At 47.2% G+C, this 12,457-nt stretch overlaps 1 protein-coding gene across 6 annotated transcripts in view; it reads left to right on the top strand.

The window, feature by feature from the left end:
• The window catches only part of LOC140492082 (mitogen-activated protein kinase 9), a 117,499-nt gene that overhangs the window by 94,707 nt on the left and 10,335 nt on the right, over window positions 1–12,457 (top strand). For all 6 annotated transcript variants that reach the window (XM_072590781.1, XM_072590778.1, XM_072590783.1 and 3 more), the window contains one exon: window positions 6,276–6,353. In XM_072590781.1, the coding sequence (XP_072446882.1) occupies window positions 6,276–6,353 (78 nt within the window). The remainder of the gene's footprint in view (window positions 1–6,275; window positions 6,354–12,457) is intronic.

The following is a 12,457-nucleotide window of genomic DNA, read 5'->3' as shown; positions in this document are numbered from 1 at the left end:
CTAGACAATATGATGAAGGTGTTGGCCCCGTGTGTTCTCTGTCTATGCCATGATGTTTAGATTGATTTTAATCTTAAAAAGTGAGGTAACGGAGTTTTGCATAAATTCATGCAGTTTTTGAGCTCAGAGTTCTACATGAATGCATGCAGTTTTTGAGCAAAATACAATGTAAGTGTGCAAGTACAAATTCACCCCACAAAATATATGTGTGCATGTGGGTCTTTGTGTGTATGTGTCTGTCTGGGGTTGTGAGTGTGAGTGTGAGTGTGGTGAATGCAATGTGTGTGTCTGTAAGGATGTATGTGTGTATAGGAGTGCCTGTGTGTGTGTGTGTGTGTGTGTGTGTGTGTAGTGCAATGGTGGTCACCTGTAATGTGACATGAACCCAAGGTTCCGGTTGAGGCCCTCCCTATGGGTACCAAACTTAGCTATAAGCCTCTGCTCGGCCACATTTCTCTGTTGCCTGTCCTTGGAGGTCACCCGAAGGTCTGAGGATGAATGTCCTGAACCACTGAAGTGTTCCCCAACTGGGAGGGAACCCTCCTGTCTGTTGATTGTTGTGCGGTGCCCGCTCATCCATGGTCATAGCCTCTGCTCAGTTTCCCCAATGTACCATGCATCCGGGCTTCCTTGCCTGCAATGTATAAGAAAAACAACGTTGGCTGAGTCACATGAGTACCTGCCATGTACAAGGTGGGAGCTGTCCCCACGCGTGTAATGGTGGTATCTATGTGTCGCTCGGTCTGCCTCGCTCGCTCGGTCTGCCTCGCTCGCTCGGTCTGCCTCGCTCGCGCTCTCTCTCTCTCTCTCTGCCTCGCTCGCGCTCTCTCTCTCTGCCTCGCTCGCGCGCTCTCTCTCTCTCTCTCTGCCTCGCTCGCTCTCTCTCTCTGCCTCGCTCGCGCGCTCTCTCTCTCTCTCTGCCTCGCTCACGCTCTCTCTCTCTCTCTCTCTCTCTCTCTCTCTGCCTCGCTCACGCTCTCTCTCTCTCTCTCTCTCTCTCTGCCTCGCTCGCGCTCTCTCTCTCTCTCTGCCTCGCTCGCGCTCTCTCTCTCTGCCTCGCTCGCTCTCTCTCTCTGCCTCGCTCTGCCTCGCTCGCTCTCTCTCTCTGCCGCTCTCGCTCTCGCTCTCTCTGCCTCGCTCTCGCTCTCTCTGCCTCGCTCTCGCTCTCTCTGCCTCGCTCTCGCTCTCTCTGCCTCGCTCTCGCTCTCTCTGCCTCGCTCTCGCTCTCTCTGCCTCGCTCTCGCTCTCTCTGCCTCGCTCTCGCTCTCGCTCTCTCTGCCTCGCTCTCGCTCTCTGCCTCGCTCTCGCTCTCGCTCTCTCTGCCTCGCTCTCGCTCTCTCTGCCTCGCTCTCGCTCTCTCTGCCTCGCTCTCGCTCTCTCTGCCTCGCTCTCGCTCTCTCTGCCTCGCTCTCGCTCTCTCTGCCTCGCTCTCGCTCTCTCTGCCTCGCTCTCGCTCTCTCTGCCTCGCTCTCGCTCTCTCTGCCTCGCTCTCGCTCTCTCTGCCTCGCTCTCGCTCTCTCTGCCTCGCTCTCGCTCTCTCTGCCTCGCTCTCGCTCTCTCTGCCTCGCTCTCGCTCTCTCTGCCTCGCTCTCTCTGCCTCGCTCTCGCTCTCTCTGCCTCGCTCTCGCTCTCTCTGCCTCGCTCTCGCTCTCTCTGCCTCGCTCTCGCTCTCTCTGCCTCGCTCTCGCTCTCTCTGCCTCGCTCTCGCTCTCGCTCTCTCTGCCTCGCTCTCGCTCTCTCTGCCTCGCTCTCGCTCTCGCTCTCTCTGCCTCGCTCTCGCTCTCGCTCTCTCTGCCTCGCTCTCGCTCTCTCTGCCTCGCTCTCGCTCTCTCTGCCTCGCTCTCGCTCTCTCTGCCTCGCTCTCGCTCTCTCTGCCTCGCTCTCGCTCTCTCTGCCTCGCTCTCGCTCTCTCTGCCTCGCTCTCGCTCTCTCTGCCTCGCTCTCGCTCTCTCTGCCTCGCTCTCGCTCTCTCTGCCTCGCTCTCGCTCTCTCTGCCTCGCTCTCGCTCTCTCTGCCTCGCTCTCGCTCTCTCTGCCTCGCTCTCGCTCTCTCTGCCTCGCTCTCGCTCTCTCTGCCTCGCTCTCGCTCTCTCTGCCTCGCTCTCGCTGCCTCGCTCTCGCTCTCTCTGCCTCTCTCTCTCTCTCTCTCTCTCTGCCTCGCGCGCTCTCTCTCTGCCTCGCGCGCTCTCTCTCTGCCTCGCGCGCTCTCTCTCTGCCTCGCGCGCTCTCTCTCTGCCTCGCGCGCTCTCTCGCTGCCTCGCGCGCTCTCTCGCTGCCTCGCGCGCTCTCTCGCTGCCTCGCGCGCTCTCTCGCTGCCTCGCGCGCTCTCTCGCTGCCTCGCGCGCTCTCTCGCTGCCTCGCGCGCTCTCTCGCTGCCTCGCGCGCTCTCTCGCTGCCTCGCGCGCTCTCTCGCTGCCTCGCGCGCTCTCTCGCTGCCTCGCGCGCTCTCTCGCTGCCTCGCGCGCTCTCTCGCTGCCTCGCGCGCTCTCTCGCTGCCTCGCTTCGCTCTCTCTGCCTCGCTCTGCCTCGCGCGCTCTCTCTCTCTCTCTCTCTGCCTCGCTCTCTCTCTCTCTGCCTCGCTCTCTCTCTCTCTGCCTCGCTCTCTCTCTCTCTGCCTCGCTCTCTCTCTCTCTGCCTCGCTCTCTCTCTCTCTGCCTCGCTCTCTCTCTCTCTGCCTCGCGCTCTCTCTCTGCCTCGCGCTCTCTCTCTGCCTCGCGCTCTCTCTCTGCCTCGCGCTCTCTCTCTGCCTCGCGCTCTCTCTCTGCCTCGCGCTCTCTCTCTGCCTCGCGCTCTCTCTCTGCCTCGCGCTCTCTCTCGCTCTCGCTCTCTCGCTCTCGCTCTCTCTGCCTCGCTCTCTCTGCCTCGCTCTCTCTGCCTCGCTCTCTCTGCCTCGCTCTCTCTGCCTCGCTCTCTCTGCCCCGCTCTCTCTGCCCCGCTCTCTCTGCCCCGCTCTCTCTGCCCCGCTCTCTCTGCCCCGCTCTCTCTGCCCCGCTCTCTCTGCCCCGCTCTCTCTGCCCCGCTCTCTCTGCCCCGCTCTCTCTGCCCCGCTCTCTCTGCCCCGCTCTCTCTGCCCCGCTCTCTCCCTCTGTGTCTGCGCCTCTCCCTCTGTGTCTCTCTCTGTCTCACACATAAACAAGACTCTTCTAGTGCTTCAAGTAACCTGCCCAAAAGTGGGTCTTGCTCATGATGGATTTCTTAGACATTTGGACTCCTATCATGTACACAGTACTACAGTGCTTGAATGCATTGCAATAATTCTGCTCAATTGAAGCAATAATTCTGGGATTGTAGCTTCAGTGAATTATTGACTTTCCCTGATACCAATGTGAGTCCCAGACAAAGGTCCTTCTTTGCCTCGACACCTTAATTGTCCACAGCTAACAGGCTGTAATATTGACACTGACCTATGGTTCTGAGTTCTGATTTTGTTTCGACTGATTGCCTCTGCCTCTGTTCCAGTATGCTATATCATTCTATGACTTTAGTTTTTTCATTTTTCATTCTTATTTCATGCTTAACTAGCTTTAATCTGTCCTGTTAATTCTGATTCTGTTCTGCATTCTACACCTTTTTCTGTTGAGTGATCTCAGCTGCCTTCTGCTTTCTTCCTGTGATTGTTGACTTCAGTCAATCCTCTGGATTCCATGATCCTTCATATCTCTGGTTCTTGAAGTTCCTGCTGCTCTTCCTAATCTTGTGTAGTCCTCTCATCCCTGCAGCTATGCTCAGGTTAGCTTCCTCGCCTGTACTGAATCCTGTAGAATGATGTTTCAAATTCTCTGACTTGTGGCCTTTCTGCTGTTCTGCTTTATCTACGTGCATCATCAGCCCTCTGATGGACCAAACTCCTCTGGCTGTTGGTTGACTGTCCACTCCTCTAACTCTGTTTTGCCTGAACAGTGTTGCGCAATATATAGAGTCATAGAGATGTTCAGCATGGAAACAGACCCTTCGGTCCAACCTGTCCATTCTGACCAGATATTTAAACCCAATCTAGCCCCACCTGCCAGCACCCAGCCCATATCCCTCCAAACCCTTCCTATTCATATACCCATCTAAATGCCTCTGAAATGTTGCAATGCAGTAATACTCTGATCCCAGAGCCATTCCCTTTCTCTTTAACTGTTTAAATAGGGTAATGTTAATCCTCTTAAATTGACTCCACCTTGTTTATGTGTAACTTTCACCTACTACTGCACTTTAAACTTCACAAGTAGTTTCTTGCATTGTCATCTCAATGTCCTTTGTAAATATACCCTTATTGGCATAAAATTCACTTAAGAGGAGGAAAACAACAAACAGCCATTCCTGATGTCACAGAGCGAACAACCAATGGGCAACTTCAAACCAGCGTCTACAGGAAAACAACGCATATGGACCAAATATTGAACTCCAGAAGCAATCATCCCAATATCTACAAACGAAGCTGCATCAGAACATTATTTCAATGAGCCAACACATACTGCAACACAGAGGAACTATGCAGCACAGAGGAAAATCATCTGTACTGGGTATTCAAAAAGAATAGGTACCCAAAGAACACAGTACGCCAATTTCTCAGCAACAAACTCAAACAAGCAGCAAAACAGATCCAGAAACCCTAGCTACATCAGCCATCTCAGAAATGACTGCCAGACTACTCAGACCCCTTGGCATCATGGTAGCTCACAAACCCACCAGCACACTAAAACAGCAGCTAATGAACTTGAAAGACCCTATACAGACACCAAACAAAACTAACGTCATTTACACAATACCATTCAAAGACTGTAACAAACACAACATTGGACAAACAGGCAGAAAACTAGCCACCAGGATACATGAACACCAACTAGCCACAAAATGACATGACCCTCTCTTACTTGTATCCTTACATACAGATAAGAAAGGACAACACATCCACCTTAGGACAATCCAAACACAGACAAGCATGAGAATTCCTAGAAGCATGACATTCCAACCGGAACTCTATCAACAAACACATAGAGTTAGACCCCATCTACCACCACCTGAGAAAAAGAACAGCAAATGACATCACCAACCCAAAGAAACCCAAACATATAAATAGAAAGCAGGAATCATGTACAGTGCTTCACCTGAGGCCCTCTGAAGATGTTACCTAGTAGGGTGACCAAATGTCTGGAAATGAACCTTCCAGCTCAGCAAGCAAACCTACATCCAGAACCTCAACCTGAGCTACAACTCTTCTCAAAACTTGCTTTGTAATTATATAATTTTACAATGTCTTTTCTGTTTCACTGTAGCCGCATGTTTTGGTTTTTATTCTGGTTTATGTATGTTCTTCAGCATTCTGCATTTTCAAAGGCTCTGAACTCTGAGCCTTTACTCCCACTTAAATCTTTCTCTCTTAACCATATTCAAGCCCTTCACCATTTAGTGTAGCATGTCATTTTTTTTACTCCTCCAACTGCTCTGCTAATGCCAATTCTGTTAATTCCTTCCTCCCTACCTCCAATGCATCACCACTCCTCTGCCTTCCCACTCTTTGTGCAACACTTTAATTATCTTTGGATATATGTACTGTTATTCTGTGGGCCATGGCATTTTCAGATTCTGGTGCTCATCACAACTATTGTTGGTGTCCTGTTCTGTCCCACTCTCCCAGTCTTTGCTCAGCCACTTTAACTCACTCAACAGTCTTCAGACTGAGCCATTGAATTAACAGCCATGGTCTATTTCTACGTTTCTTTCTGGAATGTCTGTTGACTTGCAGTCCCATTGCCAACTGACATCCTAGTTTTGCTAGCTCAGTGGTTCGCTGGTAGTGATACCTTATCTTACTAAAGATACCTGGTAGACTATACTTTCCACCACCAGCCATGCACTAACACTAAAGTGCAATATGGGTGTTAGTACTGGATCATATCTTCAACCTATTCACTGACGCCCTCTTTCCTTAAGCATGCCTGCTTCTTCCATCCCCCTAACATCTGTTAAAATCTTAGCTTTAACTAAAGGTTGAGAATTAAGTTTCTGCACAAGATATTCTGTAGAAGTTTCTCATCCTTGGTTTAATTTTACTGTTTCATTTTTTTGAATACCTAAATTAGTTGCAACTTTCAAAATTAATGTTTTTGCAGATCAAACTACCAATTTTATGTAGATGAGATCCACATTATTGAATTATTCAAACTGTTATCAGTTATCTATGTGTCACCTTGTTTGTTCATAATCCAGTGAATGTGATGAGATTTTGTTTTGAAAATATTAGGATATGTTTGCAATTTACAAGTATTAACCTTTTATTTTTTTCAGAACTGATCTATAAAGAAGTAGTGGACTGGGAGGAGAGAAATAAGAATGGTGTTATTAAGGAACAGCCCTTACTTTCAGGTTGGTGGTTGCTTTTGGTTTTCAGTTCTTAATAAGTGTTCCTTTTTATTTAGTTCCTGGATGTAGGTAAAGCCATCTTTATTGCCCCTCCCTAATTTTCTTGAAGGTGCTGGAATTTTTATCGATATTTCTCTTGTATTCTTAATGCCCTTTGGTTTTCAAAAAAAAATTCACAAAGGAGATTAGCGAACATTAATGAAAATGGAACTAAAGGATAAATTGCATTAAAAATCAAAATGGTGAATATAGAATTTAACTTAAGGGAAGCTTTCTAAATGGTTGGTAATAGGTTATTGTGCATTGTTCACTTCTAGTGCACTTCAGTTCACTTTGAATATTAATAATTTAGATATTGTACACAGGAAATCAGGTGCAATATTAAACTCCATTGAGGAAAGATCATGCAAATTCACTGAGATGTGTGGTCTGATCTAAAGAAATAAAAATATGAAGCAAAACATGAAAAGGTGGATTTCTTTGAACAATTCAGATTATAAAGTGGCAGAATATTTTTTTAAGTTATGAGGGGATAGGACTGTGTAAAGAGCAGCAACTATTTCAAGTAGTTGAGAAGTCAGGAAAAAGCGCTCATTATTGTGAATTAATTTTAAAGGATTTAGAACCTAGAGCTTGAGTGAAGTTCATTTGCCCATCACTTGTGTGTGCATCTTGGAATTACTCTCTCTTAATGGGCAGGATTTCACCCAGCCAGATAGGACCTGTGGCAGAAAAAAATCTACTTGACGTCACCCTCATTGATCTACCTTTCTCATTTGTATCTATTTCCTGGTATTGTTAAGTGGTAACCACTGCACAACCCTGTGCAAATTGTTCCTGTTCATTCTGATTGCACCTTTTTCTATTGTACTAAATAGGATAAATCCAGAAGGGATGTAGAAACTCAAAGCTGAGCATTTATGATGCGTTGTGGACCACCAATAATAGTATTCAAATACTATCCGTAATTTTATGATCTGACCTGTTTCTCATTCTATCATTGCCATCTAGCAGGCCAGGAACTGCACTAGATATAACTAAAATCGGTTGATAAGCTGGTGAAGCTGTAGCCCATAGATTACTCACCCTGAGAAGCAGAAACAGCGTGTGTAGTGTCAAAGTCATAGAGGTTTACAGCACAGAAATGGATCTTTGACCTATCGAGTCTGTGCCAGTCAAGAACAAACACCTAATTGTTCTAATTCCATTTTACAGTACTTAGCCATAGCCTTGTTAGCATCACAAGTGTACATATAAATACTTAAATGTTACGAGAGTTTCTGCCGCTACCACCCGTACATTGAGTTCCAGATTCCCACCACCTTCTAGATGAAAGATAAAATCTTCACACCCCCTGTAAACCTCCTGCCCCTTATATTAAATCTATACTCTTTGGTCATTGATTCCCTCCTCCAAGGGGAAAAGTTCTTTGTCTACCCTGACAATGCCCACAATTTTCTACATCTCAATCATTTGTATCACCGATAGCCACAAGTGAGGTGCCAGAAGACTGGAGGATGGCTAACATGGTACTACTAGTTAAGAAAGGTGGTAAGGAAAAGTCAAAGAACTATACACTGGTGAGCCTGACGTCAGTGGTGGGCATGTTGTAGGGAATCCCGAGGGACAGGATTTACATGGATTTGGAAAGGCAAGGACTGATTAGGAATAGTCAACATAGCTTTGTGTGTGGGAGATCGTGTCTGACTAACTTGATTGAATTTTTTGATGAATTAATGAAGAAGATTAATGAAGGCAGAGGAGTGGATGTAATCTATATGAACTAGTAAGGCATCCGACAAGGTTCCTCATCATAGAATAGTTAGCAAGGTTAGGTCACTTGGAATACAGGGAGAACTAGCCATTTGGATACAGAACTGGTTCAAAGGTAGAAGACAGAGTGGTGGTGGAGGGTTTCTTTTTTCATACTGGAGGCCTGTGACCAGTGGTGTGTCACAAGGATCAGTGCTGAGTCCATTGCTTTTCGTTATTTATATAAATGAAATGAGTGAACAGAGATATGGTTAGTAAGTTTGCAGATGACACCAAATTCGCAGATATAGTGGACAGCAGCGAAGGTTACCTCACAGTACAATGGGATCTTGATCAGATGGGTCAGTGGGCCGTGGAGTGACAGATGGGGTTTAATTTAGATAAATGTGAGGAGGGCTGCATTTTGGAAAGGCAAATTAGGGCAGGACTTAAACACTTAATGTTAAGTTCCTGGGAAGTGTTGTTGAACAAAGAGACCTTTGAGTGTAGGTTCATAGTTCCTTGAAAGTGGAGTTGCAGGTAACTAGGATAGTGAAGATGGCGTTTGGTATGCTTGCCTTTATTGGTCTGTGCATTGAATATTGGAGTTGGGAGGTCATGTTGCAGCATTACAAGACATTGGTTAGGCCACTTTTAGAATACTGTGTTCAATTCTAGCCTCCCTTCTATTGGAAAAATGTTAGAACATAGAACATTACGGCGCAGTAGAGGCCCTTCGGCCCTCGATGTTGCGCCGACCCGTCATACCAATCTGAAGCCCATCTAACCTACACTATTCCACGTACGTCCATATGCTTGTCCAATGATGACTTAAATGTACTTAAAGTTGGCAAATCTACTACCATTGCAGGCCAAGCATTCCATACCCTTACTACTATGAGTAAAGAAACTACCTCTGAGTTCTGTCCTATATCTATCACCCCTGAATTTAAAGCTATGCCCCCTCGTGCTCGCCGTCACCATACTTGGAAAAAATGCTCTCCCTGTCCACCCTATCTAACCCTCTGATTATCTTATATGTCTCTATTAAGTCACCTCTCAACCTTCTTCTCTCTAACGAAAACAGCCTCAAGTCCCTCAGCCTTTCCTCGTAAGACCTTCCCTCCATACCAGGCAACATCCTAGTAAATCTCCTCTGCACCCTTTCCAAAGCTTCCACATCCTCCTCATAATGCAGTGACCAGAACTGTACACAATACTCCAAGTGTGGCCGCACCAGAGTTTTGTACAGCTGTAGCATAACCTCATGGTTCCAGAACTCGATCCCTCTATTAATAATAGTTAAAACATTGTATGCTTTTTAACAACCCTGTCAACTTGGGTGGCAACTTTCAAGGATCTGTGTACCTGGACACCAAGATCTCTCTGCTCATCTACACTACCAAGAATCTTATCATTAGCCCAGTACTTTGCGTTCCGGTTACTCTGACCAAAGTGAATCACCTCACACTTGTCTGCATTAAACTCCATTTGCCACCTCTCAGCCCAGCTCTGCAGCTTATCTATGTCTGTCTGTAACCTATACCATCCTTTGTCACTCTCCACAACTCCACCGACCTTAGTGTCGTCTGCAAATTTACTAACCCACCCTTCTACACCCTCATCCAGGTCGTTTATAAAAATGACAAACAGCAGTGGACCCAACACCGACCCTTGCGGTACACCACTGGTAACTGGACTCCAGAATGAACATTTCCCATCAACCACCACTTTCTGTCGTCTTTCAGCAAGCCAATTACTGATACAAACTGCTATATCTCCCACAATCCCATTCCTCCGCATTTTGTACAATAGCCTACTATGGGGAACCTTATTGAATGCCTTGCTGGAATCTATATACACCACATCAACCGGTTTACTCTCATCTACCTGTTTGGTCACCTTCTCAAAGAACTCAATAAGGTTTGTGAGGCATGACCTACCCTTCACAAAACCGTGCTGACTATCCCTAATTTAATTATTCTTTTCTAGATGATTATAAATCCTATCTCTTATAACCTTTTCCAACACTTTACCATCAACTGAAGTAAGGCTCACTGGTCTATAATTACCTGGGTTGTCTCTACTCCCCTTCTTGAACAGGGGAACCACATTTGCTATCCTCCAGTCTTCTGGTACTATTCCTGTAGACAATGATGATTTAAAGATCAATGCCAAAGGCTCGGCAATCTCCTCCCTGGCTTCCCAAAGGATCCTAGGGTAAATCCCATCCGGCCTAGGGGACTTATCTATTTTCTCACTCTGCAGGATTTCTAACACCTCTTCCTTGTGAACTTCAATCACACCTAGTCTAGTAGCCTGTATCTCAGTATTCTCCCCGATAGCATTGTCGTTTTCTAGAATGAATACTGTTGAAAAATAATCATTTACCACTTCCCCTATCTCCTCTGACTCCACGCACAACTTCCTACTCCTATCCTTGATTGGCCCTAATCTTACTCTCGTCATTCTTTTATTCCTTAAATACCGATAGGAAGCCTTCGTGTTTACCCTGATCCTATCCGCCAACAACTTCTCATGTCCCTCCTGGCCCTTTTGAGCTCTCTCTTTAGGTCTTTTCTGGCTACCTTGTAACCCTCAAACGCCCTAACTGAGCCTTCGCATCTCATCCTAACATAAGCCGCCTTCTTCCTCTTGACCAGAGATTCCACTTCCTTTGTAAACCACGGCTCCCGCGCTCTACAGCTTCCTCCCTGCCTGACAGGTACATCCAGGACACACACGAGCTTTTCCGTGAATATGCTCCACATTTCTAATGTGCCCATCCCCTGCAGTTTCCTTCCCCATCCTATGTTTCTTAAATCTTGGCTAATCTCATCGTAATTGCCTTTCCCTAGCTGTAACTCTTGCCCAGTGGTATACACCTATCCCTTTCTATCACTAAAGTAAACATAACAGAATTGTGATCGCTATCACCAAAGTGCTCACCTACTTCCAAGTCTAACACCTGGCTGGGCTCATTACCCAGTATCAAACCTAATGTGGCTTCACCCCTTGTTGGCCTGTCTACATACTGTGTCAGGAAGCCCTCCTGCACACACTGGACAAAAACTGACCCATCTATAGTACTCGTACTATAGTGTTCCCAGTCAATATTCGGAAAGTTGAAGTCCACCATGAGAACTACCCTATCTCTCTCACTCCTATCGGGAATCATCTTTGCTATCCTTTCCTCTACATCTCTGGAACTATTCGGAGGCCTGTAGAAAACTCCCAACAGGGTGACCTCTCCTTTCCTGTTTCGAACTTCAGCCCATACTACCTCAGTTGATGAGTCGCCAAACATCCTTTCTGCAACTGTAATACTGTCCTTGACCAACAATGCGACACCTTCCCCCGCCCACCTTTTACCATCTCAGTTCTTACTGAAACATCTAAATCCTGGAACCTGCAACGACCATCCCTGTCCCTGCTCTATCCATGTCTCCAAAATAGCCACAACATCAAAGTCCCAGGTACCTACCAACCCATGCTGCAAGTTCACCCACCTTATTCTGGATGCTCCTGGAGTTGAAGTAGACACACTTCAAACCAACTTCTTGCTTGCCAGTGCCATCTTGCGTCCCTGAAACTTGATTTCGGACCTCCCTACTCTCAACCTTTTCTATACTCGTACTACAATTTTGGTTCCCATCCCCCTGCTGGATTAGTTTAAACCCACCCCAATAACCTTAATGAATTTCCCTCCCCCCCCCTTCCCCCCGGGAATTGGTACCCCTCTGGTACAGATGAAGAACATCCTGCTTGTAGAGGTCCCACCTACCCCGGAAAGAGCCCCAATTATCCAAGAATCCAAAACCCACCCTCCTGCACCACCCCTGTAGCTACGTGTTCAACTCCTCTCTCTCCCTATTCCTTGCCTCACTAGCATGTGGCACAGGCAACAAACCAGAGACAACAACTCTGTTCATCCTAGCTCTAAGCTTCCATCCTAGCTCCCTGAATTTCTGCCTTAAATCCCCATCTCTCTTCCTACCTATGTCGTTGGTGCCTATGTGGATAACAACTTGGGCTGCTGCCCCTCCCCCTTAAGGATCCCAAAAACACGATCAGAGACATCACGAACCCTGGCACCTGGGAGGCAACACACCAACTGTGAGTCTCTCTTGTCCCCACAAAACCTCCTATCTGTCCCCCTAACTATGGAGTCCCCAATGACTACTGCTCTGCTTCTCTTCCTCCTTCCCTTCTGAGCAGCAAGGACAGACTCTGTGCCAGAGCCCTGTGCCCCACTGCTTTCCCCTGGTAGGTTGTCACCCCCCCCCCCCCCCCCGCCCCCAATACAGTATCAAAACCAGTATATTTGTTGTCGAGGGGAATGGCCACAGGGGATC

Source organism: Chiloscyllium punctatum, chromosome 20 (genome assembly GCF_047496795.1).
Source record: "Chiloscyllium punctatum isolate Juve2018m chromosome 20, sChiPun1.3, whole genome shotgun sequence".
In the NCBI taxonomy this organism is placed as follows: Eukaryota; Metazoa; Chordata; class Chondrichthyes; order Orectolobiformes; family Hemiscylliidae; genus Chiloscyllium; species Chiloscyllium punctatum.
Note: the sequence above shows the minus strand (reverse complement) of the source record. Positions and strands in the feature narration are given on the sequence as shown.